This window comes from Canis lupus, chromosome 26 (genome assembly GCF_048164855.1).
Source record: "Canis lupus baileyi chromosome 26, mCanLup2.hap1, whole genome shotgun sequence".
In the NCBI taxonomy this organism is placed as follows: Eukaryota; Metazoa; Chordata; class Mammalia; order Carnivora; family Canidae; genus Canis; species Canis lupus.
The window spans coordinates 38,177,868-38,190,166 of record NC_132863.1 but is presented as its reverse complement, the minus strand read 5'-3'; the positions used below and the strand labels follow the sequence as shown (position 1 = coordinate 38,190,166).

The window sequence follows — 12,299 nt, the reverse complement described above, 5'->3', positions numbered from 1 at the left end:
GAGACTGGGGAGGAATGGCCAGGGGGCTGGAGGCTGGGGTGGGAGACTGGGAAGGAGGCCCCCCAGAGGCCAGGTGCAGGAAGAGTTCCACGAAGTGGCAAAATGGTATGGCTGTGATTGCTCGTGTCAGATCAGAGTGCGGTCAGGAGTGGTGTCGGAGGGGTCAGCAGAGGCTCCAGCATCCAGGGGCCTAGAGGGCCACCCTGTGGGCTGCAGTCCAAGGTGCAGAGGCTGGCTCTGAGGGGACCAGGTGGGCAGAGAGAGGAGTTCATGACAGTCTAGGCTCCCCTCCCAATTCTGAGCCTTTAGGCAGTAGGCAAACATGTTGATCCTAAAACCAAAAAAAATTTTTTTGATTAAGACTTTATTTATTTATTCATGAGAGACACGGAGAGAGGCAGAGACGCAGGCATAGGGAGAAGCAGGCTTTCCATAGGGAGCCCGATGTGGGACTTGATCCCAGGACCTCAGGATCACGACCTGAACCGAAGGCAGACACTCAACCACTGAGCCACCCAGGTGTCCCCCCCAAAAAAATTTTTTCATCATAAAAAATGAAAAATCATCTATGATCTCCCACCCTTCAGCTCTACTTTCTTCTGTGGTGGCTCCAGCCCCAGATGGGCTTCCCCAGACGGTGGCAGTGAAGGCCACCAGCGGCTCCTGGCAGTTGGGCAATCCCCGTGGAGGAGGGCTTCTCCTTCCCTGGGATTCTCATAGAAATCCCAACTCTGATGCTCATTGGCCCAGCTGGGGTCACACGTCCCCTCTGAGAGCATCACTCAGAGTGGCCTAGCCTGGGGCACATGGCCACACCTGAGGTCTGGATGGGGTGGGTCAGCCCCAGATGATCAGAATGAAGAGGAGGTAGTTCTTAGAAGGAGAATGGGCGAGGGAGTGAATGCGCGGCAGGCAGGGCTGTGGGAGTCCCCCAACCCTACTGATATGTGGTGATGTGGCCACAAAAGTGGTGCATAGGTAGTCACCGGGTGCTCTACCAAAGCACTTTGGGTGCCCCTCTGGAGGTCAGCTATGACCATTCACAGAAAAAGTAGAGCACCGAGAAGATGCTCCAGGGTGAATGACTTTGGCTGCAGGGGTAGGGAATGAGGCTAGAGGGACATGTCCTCCTGGGTAAACTGAGGCAAGGCCCTTACAGGAGAAAGCTCAATTTCCAGGGTAGTGAATTCAAAATCTCTTGTAGTGGGGGGATCACATGCACACATGCACACTTACGTCTGTGCAGTTGGGTGGAAGGCAGTCTTTGCCACCTCCCTAACTTGCCACAGCTTTTTCCCGAAAGCAGAGATCACTGAGCAGCCTCATGAACCCCTCCCACTTCATAATTAATCAGCGGTGGCTCCTGTTAGACTGTCCGGGCGAGATAAAATGGCCTTTGCATTGAGTTAACCCAAGGCTGAATTATTTATCACCTACCCTCCCCTGACTATTTAAGTGATGGACAGCGAGTGACCTTGCTTGCCTCTGCTGGTCCTGAGGTGCTGGAGGAAATCGCAGAATGTCCAAGTTCCCCCTTGTTCTCGGACAGGGTGGGGAGGGGGAGGAAGAGTGCTGGGAGGGGAAACCACTCTGAGCACCTACTCCGTGCCCAGCATGTGGAGGTCGCCTGTATCCAGTCTCAGTGGACCCTTATGGCCACCCCAGAAGTGAGCAGGTTATCCCCATTTTACCAAGAGGAAGGCTCTTTTTTTTTTTTTTTTTTTAAGATTTATTTATTTTAGAGAAGGGGGCAGTGAGGGGCAGACGGAGAGGGAGAGAGAGTCTTAAGCAAACTCCACTCTGAGTGTGGAGCCCAACACAGGGCTCGATCCTGTGACCCTCAGGAGGGAGGTTCTGAGACCCAGAGTGGGAAATGACTTACCCAGAGTCACAGAGAGTGGGGAGCTGGGATTTGAACCCAGCTCTGCCTGGCCCGGTCCAAGGTTCTGCTAGCCCACCTCCCAGGCTGCCTCGGGACATAGATGTTTACTCGACAAATGCCATTGAGCCCCTGCCGTGTGCTGGGCCATGAGTTGGGACTAGGGAGCCCTTGGTTTTCCTTTTCAGTGAAAGGGGGATGATAGTGGTGCCTGCTTGAGGGGAGGATTGAGTGAGGAGACGTGGCACCTCCTTGGTGCTGAATTCACAGTAGCTGAAGACAAAAACCAAAATCTGTGTCACCATCATTGATGCCCTGGTGCATTTGTTTGCTACCTTTTTCTGCACGTTTTCTTCTGTGATGAGGATCATGCAGTCTTTAAAATCCCAAGTTTTAATTTTACTTAATATTATGTCCTGAGCATTTCTCCTTGTCATTGCAGATCACTATAAAAATACTCATTTTTGTTTTGCTTAAAAATACTGCATCCAGGGGCGCCTGGGGGGCTCAGTCAGTTAAGCATCCGATTCTTGATTTTGGCTCGAGTCATGATCTCAGGGTCATGGTATCCAGCCCCATGTTGGGCTCCATGCTCAGTGGGACATCTGCTTGAGGATGCTCTCTGTCCCATTCCCTCTGCTCCTCGCCTCTCTTTTCCTCTAAAAATAAATAAATCTTTTTTTAAAGTACTGTATCCATTTTTAAAAATCAGTTTAAAAAGACATATGCAGTGAAAATCAGTATCCCCCCAACCCATCCTCGCAGTTTGTGTCCCAGAGGCTCCTTCTAGAGATGGCCTGTGCTGCATCACGTGATCACTCTGCAAACATACACACCAATGGGAGCACAGGGAACCCCTGGTCCACATCGTGCTTCCGTGCATCTTGGCTACCATCCCGTCGGTACACACAGAGCCAGGGCCTTTTAATGACTTCTGTGTCATCATCCTGAGGATGGATCATCCTTGATCTCATTGGTCTATTGATAGACATTGAGGATGCTTCCAATCTTTTTGTTGTTACGTCAGCACCGTGATCATTATCCTCCTGCAAATGTCCTTTGGTCTGTGTTCGATTATGTCTGTAAGAGAATTACTGGGGAAATACGTTATCAAGATTGGATGGTGGGGCAAAAATCTTGCCCCAACTCAAGGCAAGTTGGTATTTCACCCATGCCTGGAGCTCGTTTCTGGGAACCCCACACGTTTTAGCCACATGCTAAACACCTGAATATTAAAACGTTCCACTAGGCTGAAGTCTTGGAGCAAGAAATTTTATCCATTTTCCTAATTACTGAACTATTGGGAATTTTTACATAATTTTTGTTCAAGAAATGACTAGCTTTCACAGTCCTCGTTGATGATGGCTTCTTTGCTTCATACATACACAATACTCAAATACTTGAAAGTCAATGTCCAGATGTTACATCACTTTGCTATTGTTGTGTACCAACCAACCACAAAGACCCAGTGGCACACACTGATGAGCAATTATTTAACTCACGTGTCTGTGGGGCTGCTGGGTGTCAGCTGCTCTAGACGAGGTCAGCTGGACAGCCGGCCCTGCCACACATGTCTTGCATCCTCCTCGTGGGACCAGCAAGCCAGCTGGGCAGGTAGAAACACACAAGGTCTCTTAAGACCTGGACTTAATGCTGCTACTCTGTCAGTTGTGCTTCATTCCTTTGGCCAAAGCAAGTCACAGATTGACAGAGCTGGGGAAATACACTCTGCCTCTGAAATGGGAGGAAGGAAGTGCCAAGTCCATGGTAAGGGGCATGGGTACAGGGAAGGGTGGAGAATTGGGGCTGAGGATGCAGTTATCCTCAGATGTCAACCATAATCTTAACAGAAACACCTTGTTCCCTACTTCTGACACTTCTTTGCTGACTAGCTGTGAAGATTACCCATGTGAGCTCAGATCAATGATTTTGCTCAAGGTCAGGGATGCCAAGAATAGCCCTGAATTAGGCATTGGGCTACACCAAAGCCCCAGAGTGTATTTGGGCCACGGCCGGAGCTGAAGATAAACATGAGTCATGCCTAGATGTTTGGCAGGTGTGGGAACCTCTCTGCCTTGGCCATGGCTGTGTCTGTGGCACAGACGCATCGCTGTCACCCCAGGCCTGCCCTCTTGGGGGTATAACAGCGGCTCCTTCTCATTGCAGGGGAATATGGGACCTGCTGCCTTCTGGCTTCTGATCTTCCTCCTCAAGAATCCTGAGGCCTTGGCTGCTGTCCGTGGAGAGTTCGAGCAGCTCCTCTCCAGAGCAGAGCAGCCCATTTCACAGATGACCACCCTCCCCCAGAAGCTTTTGGACAACATGCCTGTGCTCGGTGAGAGGGACAGATCCTCCAAATTAGCCCCAAAGACTGCGTCACTGTGGGCGTCTTAAGCCTTTCCCAGCATGGTATCCCATCGTGCAGGATCCATCAGCATCCTCTGACCTAGGGTCCCCCAGACCTCCTATCTTCTTAGACCTGGCATCTCTATGCCTCTGTCTCAGCTGCTCAGGACTCATGGACTCAGTAAATTTGTGGTTGCAATTGGCAGAAAACCTAACTTAAACTGGCTAAAGCAGAAAAAGGACTTTTTGAGGGCATTAACTGAAAAGTTCAGACGTTACTAGCTTCAGACCCAGGTGGACCCAGGTGCTGTAGCAGCATCATCTGAACTCAGTGCTCCCTCTGTCAGCCCTGCTCTGCTGGGTTGGCTCTAGTCTCAGGCTCACAGGTTAGCCACCAACGGGTCTAGGCTGACATGCTATCAGCCCCATGAGGGTGTGCTGCTCTGCAACATTCCTACCCAAAGTGCCAGGAATGTGTCTTATTGGCTCTCTTTGAGTTATATGCCCATCTTGAACCAATGTCAGGATGCAGAGGGTTGGGATGCTCTGATGGGCCAATCACACACAGCCCATGGAATCGGGAGTGAAGTCAACAGCCCAACCTCTGAGAGTGAGAGAGGGGTGATCCCCAGAAGAAAACCAGGGAACTATTCCCAGATGAGGAATATAAGCTGGGCAGATAGGAGCAACCAATATTGATGGCCCTGCTTTCCCCTAGTCTCCTCTGATATCCCCCTGGCTCCCACAGCCCCTCACAAGTCTCTTAGAGTCAGACCAAACCCTCACATCCAAGGTCTGAGGACCATAGTAGTCATATCTCATCACTTGGCCTTTTTTGGCCTCACTGTGTGATGATGGGCAAGTTATGCACCCTCTCTGAGCCTGCCCACCTTCCTAAAATGAGGGCTGGGGGTGGCATTTGAGTGTGTGAGAGGACAGCTGCTGACGCTTCCTGGTACCTGCCTGTGCAGATAGCGTGCTGAGTGAGAGCCTCAGGCTCACCGCTGCGCCCTTCATTACCCGGGAGGTCATGGTGGACCTGGCCATGCCCATGGCAGACGGGCGGGAGTTCAGCCTGCGACGTGGAGACCGCCTCCTCCTCTTTCCCTTCCTGAGTCCCCAGAAAGACCCAGAAATCTACACAGACCCTGAGGTGAATTACATACTAGGGACCACAAGGGTGGGGGTGGAGGGGAATCAGTGGCTTTGGCTTTTAGCCAGATCTGAGTGGCAGCCCACTCCTGCTCTTTGTTTGCTGTGTGGCCATGCCCAGATTACTTCACCTCTCCATGTCTCTGTTCTCTCCCCTGTGAAATGGACCTGCCTCACAGGGTTGTCAGGAAGATTAAATGAGAGCATGTAAGAAAGGCCTTAATAGTGCCTGGCACATGTGGAGTGCTTTGTAAGTGATAGCTGAGCAATTTCCCTATTTTGGGAATGTTACGACGTCAGCTTCTCAACACTTTTCTCTCTCCCTGGACTTTGAGATGGGTCAGAATTTTACAATTTCTAACAAATTTGGGTGTTTACTATGTGCCAGATCCATCACCCTACCTATCTACCCACCCATTCACCCACCCATGCATCCATCCATCAATTCACCCATCCATCAAGCCACCCTTCCACCTCTATGTCCACTGGTGCATTCATTTATCTTACCACCCATTTTTCATTCATCTCCCACTCTTTGCCCTGTGCTCAGATACAATCTTCACTTTACCATTCTACAATGTAACCAAAGGAAATTGGCATCCTCTTTTTTAAAAATATATTTTTTAAGTAATCTCTATGCCCTACATGGGGCTTGAACTCAGGACCCAGAGATCAAGAGTTGCATGCTCTACCAATGGAGCCAGCCAAGTGCCTCTAAAAATAATTTTTATTTTTAAATTTAAACTGCCTAAGTAATATATACTTATGAAATAGAAATATACAGACACATGTGTTTAAAAGTAAAAATTTTTTCTTTATTCCCTTTACTCTCCAGTTCCACAGAATTTATCTTTTAAATTATTGTTACGCCTTTACAGATACACACACAACACACACACATACAAATAGATAGATGTATGGACAGGATCACACAATACGTGCTATTCCGAACTTGCTTTTTTCGCTCAACAACCAGTCTAAAAAATTCTGTGTGAGTACACACAGACCAAGCTCAACCTTGTAAATAGCTACCATAATTTTTGAACCAATCCCCTATTGATTGACCTTTACATTGTTTTCAGCTTTTCCCTCTTATAAATAAGACTTCGAGAAACATCCTGACACAGTTTTCTTTGGGCCTGGGTGTTGTGGGGGTGGAGTCAGAAACGGACCTCCTTCCTGTTTCAGGTGTTTAAATATAACCGATTCCTGAACTCTGATGGGTCAGAGAAGAAAGACTTTTACAAGGACGGGAAGCGACTGAAAAATTATAGCATGCCGTGGGGAGCTGGGCACAACCAGTGCCTGGGGAAGGCTTACGCCATTAGCAGCATCAAACAGTGAGTGTGTGGGGGTGGAGGGGGGGTGCGGGCCTGGCGGGGGAGGCTCCTGCTCCAGCTGGTTGGCTCATGCCCTCCTCTCCGGAGCCCAAGGGTTCTCAGCCAGGAAAATGGGCAGAGGCTCCAAACAGCCCATGAGCCACCTCTTGCCCACATATCTGTTTATTCATGTTTTTGAATAGGTGTGCTAACTTTTAAGAATCAGAAAATCTCACATAAAAGCCAGATTTCTGATGTCTTTGAAATAATCAGATCTGGCAATGAGCTCTTCCCTCCTGACCTGGTGTCCAAATACCAAACACTGGACACCCTGTGCAGCTGACCATTGCTGTCCGTTTGCAGCTGCTGTGCATGTTCAGAACCCCCTCGGCAGGAACTGGCCCAATGTCATTGTTCCCTCTTGGTTATTTATTTATTTATTTTTAAAGATTTTATTTATTTATTCATGAGAGATAGAGTCAGAGACACAAGCAGAGGGAGAAGCAGGCTTCCTGTGGGAAGCCTGACGTGGGACTGGATCTCAGGACCCCAGGATCAAAACCTGAGCCAAAGGCAGATGCTCAACCACTGAGCCACCCAGGTGCCCCACCCCTTGGTTATTTTAATGCCTGTGCACTCAAGTGCCTTATAAATTCTCTTCCCTGGATCCCAAGAGCCTCGGCCCCCAGATCTCGGATGCTAGATGCTTAGCACAGTGGTGGCACCTAGCATCTCCCTTCACTGTCGCGCAACCCTGCTCGGTAGGGGTCAGTCCAGTACTGACTCGAGAGGTCAGATCGTTTGCCACCAGGATCATGCACCTGGATGAAGGGAGGCGCCAGGATCCAAATCCAGGTGTGGGTACAGAACTCCCCACCCTGTATCATCTCATTCTCCAGCATCCTACAGCTTCAGAGCTGGGAGGGACCCATCCTGTTTCTTTGACTTTCTTTGACTAGATGGGGAAACTGAGGCCCAGACTGGGAAAGAAACTTGATGAGGCTCAAGAGGCAGAGCTCAGTTTGCCTAGCTCCGTGATCAAGGGCATGGACTTCACTCTATTGTCGCCTTCCCTCTTCTCCATGTAGAGCACCCTTGCCATGTGTTTAGTCCCTCGCTGGCACCTGGGTGGCAGTGGGGGTGGTGGAGGGGTGTTCGCTGGTCGAAGATGCAGTCCTAACCCTACAGACACAGGCAGTGGGGAGTAAGATCAGGCAGGCAGGCAGGAACACCCCACAGGTCACATCAGGTGGGGCTGCCACCACATATGCTGGCACCCTGATTACATCTGGCACGTGGCTCATATGCTCGTCAGGACAGTTTTCCCGCAGAGGACAGTTTTCCCACAGGCGGCAGTGAGAGGTCTTGGTGCAAGGGTGCCTTTCCCCGGTCTCACAAGGGCAACCACTGGCCAGAGCAGACAGTAAGGGTTCTAAGAGCTGAATGGGGAGGAACATGGTCTTGGGGAGTCAGAAAGTGTCACTGAGTCAGGCTATGCTGCTGTAGCAAATGACCCCCCCCCCCCAATCTCAGTGGCCTGTGACAACAGGGGTTTAGTTCCCACTCACAAAGTGGGCTGTGGGTTTAGGGGGCCCCTCCCCTCCATACACAGACTCAGGGGTGGGGCTCATTCCATCTCCCTGCTCCACCACCACAACTCGTACACACAGCTGTCAGGCAGAGAGCACACCGAGAGTCTCATGCCAATGGAGCGATCTTTCGTGTGGAGTCGACACTTGTCACTTCTGCTCACAGCCTGACCGGCAGCACTGGTCGGCAGGCCTCCTAGCCACAGATGTGGAGTTGCTCATGGACTTTGGCTGGGCGGCAATCACCTCTGCTCTCTTTCTCTTCTGCTCCCACTTTTCCCAAAGTGAATGCTGGGGTCAGACACAAGAGGAAGCCTTTGCCTTCCTGCCTTATTCCAGAGAAGCCTCTGGGTCTTCCAGTCTTGCACACCTTCAATGCCATCTCTCTGCAGATTCGTGTTCCTTGTGCTGGTGCACTTGGATCTGGAGCTGATCAACCCAGACATGGAGATCCCAGAGTTCGACCTCAGCAGGTACGGCTTCGGGCTGATGCAGCCGGAACATGACGTGCCTGTCCGTTACCGCACTCGACCATGAGCTCCAGGAGCAGACAGGGCTTCACACACTTGCCTCCACCCAGCCAGCCCCTCATCACCCAGCTTCCCATGTCTGCGTCTGCCCTGGGTGCAGGAGCTTTGAACACCCAATGAGGCCAGCATGACCACTTTCCTGATTTTTTTCCTAGAAGGCTGTGTCTGGTGGAGGGGAATGAAGGCAAGGTGAGAGGAGGAGGATGGATAAAGGACACCAAAAGCTCTATGAATTAATTGTCTGCTGCTATGGTTGAGTTCCAAAATGAGTCTCTTTCTGCTCCCAGCTTCCCTTGTTCCCTCCCCCGCAACCCCTTACCCCCACCTTATGATATCCACAAAAGCTGGGGCAGGCAGGGCAGAAGCAGGAGTCCCTACTGCTTTGCCCTAGCTCCCCAAGATGCCAAGTCCTTAACGATGCAATGGTCCAGGCCCCAGCCAATCAAAGCAGATGCTGGCCATGAAAGGGTCAATCAGGGTCTCATAGTCAAAGCAGATGCTGGCCATGAAAGAGTCAATCATGACCTCACAGGGTATCTATTGAAATAAGCTGTGTCCCCAAATTATTATTAAACTAGCCAACACCAAAGGAGTCCCTTGGAATATCTCTTCCCTGGGTGCCCCATTCACTAGACACTTCCTTCATCTCTCCATTCACATCAACACTTGAGAAAATTCAGCAAGGTTTTCCCAAAGGCTAATGCAAAGGTGGAGATCGTGAGTCCCCTCCAAAGACTGGTCTCTGAGTAGAAGTCTCTGTTCTAGACGTATGCACTACAGATGGGAGAGCTTTCCCAGTGTCGGGTCTTGAGTAGGAAATAAGAAAGGCAACCCCAACAGGATGGCCCCGATGGAAGGAACCAGCCAGGGCTCCTTGGAATGGTCAAGCCAAAAAAAAAAAGAGGTTTTGGTATTCTGCATCCTAGCTTGGAAGCTCCAGCTGTAGCATGATCCATTGGCAGACCTGTTTTGTTTGGCTTACACTTCTGAAAAAATATATTAGTTGTTATGTCATCTTTGAGAGAGTTCATTTAAAATGTCCAGCTTCTCTCGAAAACTTGGAAGATCTGGCCACACTGAGCCTGTATTCCCAAGAGCAACTGTTGGCCACAGCTGAGCAGCAGCCCATTCCCTTATCCAGGGAGAGTGCATGCTGCCTCACTAGGGTTTCCACTTGGTGGAAATTGTTCTTCCTGCTTCTCTATTCACAATCCCTCCTGGCCCTGAAGGCATTCCAGTTTGAGAATCCAGGTCTAACTCTTAGGAAGGATACTGTAGGAGGTGTCAGGAACCTACTCATTTGTCCTCAGACCAGTGGTCCACCCTATCCTGGATACACTGCTGTTTAAACAAACAGATCAAGGATGAAAATTTGCCTTTGTATCAGCCCTAGGGGGGAAAAAAAACAAGTCAGAGAGAAAAACTGCCTGGAAGCCTTTATTATGATGTTAAGTAGTATTATTCACGTTAGGTCCTGTATATTGAGGACCCTCTAAATGCCTGTGACAGGAGCAGTTTAGATACAGGATTTGTGCTTCTCGCTGCATCTCTGTGAAGAGAGGACGGTGACGCCTTTATAAGATGAGGAAATGGGCTCAGAGAGGTAACGCGTTGGTAGGATTTGGCGGAATTATGGTCCCAGTAGCACATGCTAGATGGGCAGCTCTGCGTTCCTGGGCTCGGGGGTGGTGGAGGGGCGGTTCTGTTTCGCATCGGAGGGCTGAGGAGCCAGAGGCACCCATGGCTGGCTGCATCCCCCGAGGCCCAGGCATACGGATGCACACATAGCTCGGTCCCTGTAGCCTTAGCTGGAAGGAGGATGGAGAGGACCTGAGATCTCTGAACGTTCCAGGGGCTGATCTCTGCTCGGAGCAGCGCCTGGGCTTGGGGGCTTCCCTGGCCCTCAGCCTCCAGGCACCCCCAGGATTCCCAGACAGACACTGTGATTGGCAGGAGGCAGGATATCCCCAGGGAAACCCATCTTCACGCCTGGGTGACCCCCGCTGCCGCCTGCTTCTTAACTCTGCAGGAAATCAGTGTTGGCAGCCTTCTGTGGGAGGACGGAGCCGGTTTCCATGGCAACCGTAGCTGCCTCCTGGCTTGGAAGGGAAGGAAGAAGGCTGGCAGAAATAGATGCAGGAAGATCTCTCGTGCAAGGCTGTACCCCAGTGTGCTGGGGAAAAGCCCTTATCTTCCCCCTGCCAAACCACGGTGGCCCTGTCACTGGGACTAGATTCTCACCTATGTTCCCAAAAAGGCCAGTTCCTTTTAAAGGTGGCACCTCCCTGGAGCCACAGATATTAGGAAGAGATGGTTCTCCCACCAGGCAGCCCCAGCTGGTACCAGAGATATTGAAGTAGAGCTGGGGGGACGATGCTTTAAACCCTCCCTTATTTTAATCTTTATTCTCCCCCTCGCCCCCCGCCCCCGTTTTCTTTCTTCTTTTTAAAAAAAATCACTATAAATATAAGGTACAGAGTAAAGCAGGAAAGATGAGTGTGCTAGCTCCTTGCTACAGGTTACTTAGGAAGGTACCCGGACATCATTGTATTTCTTCATACTTTGCTTTAGAATCACAAAATTGCAGGACACGTGTCAGAAATGCTCTTAGGTCGACCTAATGAAGTGTTTCCTCCCTATTGGCATGATTATGGTTTTGTTTTTGCTTTACTTTGTATTGTATTTACCAGATATTTTCCTTTAAAACAGACTCATTGTTTAAACTTTAAATTTGCTTAAAAAGGGAACTTTATTCCACCACTGCCAGTAAGGGACAACATGTATCACTCGCTGCCAAAAATAGAAAGTGGCTGTGAAAAATACATTTGCTGGGGGGCGGGGTGGTGGTGGGACAGCCTCCTTGCCCGTGTCGCCAAGGCTCAGAGACTGAGCTCTGTCTCTTCTGTTATAAAATGAGACAAGCAATTGTTGCAGAGGCGTTAGAGCCAGGCCAGCACCACCCCGAGACTTTCTCTTGGACAGTCCTGGGCAGGAAGAGGAGTAAGCTGCTCACTGCAAGTCCCAGCGCCACCCAGGGTCTTCTCCTGTTGCCAGCTGGCCCTGCCCACAATGAGCTGGGGACATCCCACCTGCCCATTCTCCAGATGGAGAAACAGGCTCTGGGAGTTGAAGTGTTTTGCCAAAGTCCTTGATCTTGGGGTGTGTGTGTGTGTGTTGTTTTTTAAAAATAAACACAATGTTTTGGGAGTAGCAGTGATGATTATGCCTTGCTGTTTTAATAAAGAATTCTATTTTCATATAATATTGTTGAACGGAAATGTGCTGAAATGTATTAAACCATCCTTGTTTATGGAACTGCCTCTGAGTGTGATTTAGGTGGAGAGTCGGCCATGTCCGGAATGGCGAGGAGGGTTTCTGGGAAGAGAGCACAGAGCACCTACTGTACTGTGTGCCAGCTTTGGGACAGGGACTTTAGAATCAAGTCATACCTCCAGCATCCCTCTGTATATATTATTATCCATTA

The 12,299-nt window shown here is 50.1% G+C and overlaps 1 protein-coding gene across 1 annotated transcript in view; it reads left to right on the top strand.

Annotated features, from left to right (window-relative positions):
• Nucleotides 1-12,130, top strand: part of PTGIS (prostaglandin I2 synthase) — a 40,159-nt gene extending 28,029 nt beyond the window's left edge. Inside the window, exons 7-10 of the mRNA XM_072801394.1 lie at nucleotides 4,046-4,214; nucleotides 5,197-5,378; nucleotides 6,566-6,717; nucleotides 8,678-12,130. Coding sequence (XP_072657495.1) covers nucleotides 4,046-4,214; nucleotides 5,197-5,378; nucleotides 6,566-6,717; nucleotides 8,678-8,822 — 648 coding nt within the window. The 3' untranslated portion in view covers nucleotides 8,823-12,130. The remainder of the gene's footprint in view (nucleotides 1-4,045; nucleotides 4,215-5,196; nucleotides 5,379-6,565; nucleotides 6,718-8,677) is intronic.
• Nucleotides 12,131-12,299: the final 169 nt, after the last annotated feature.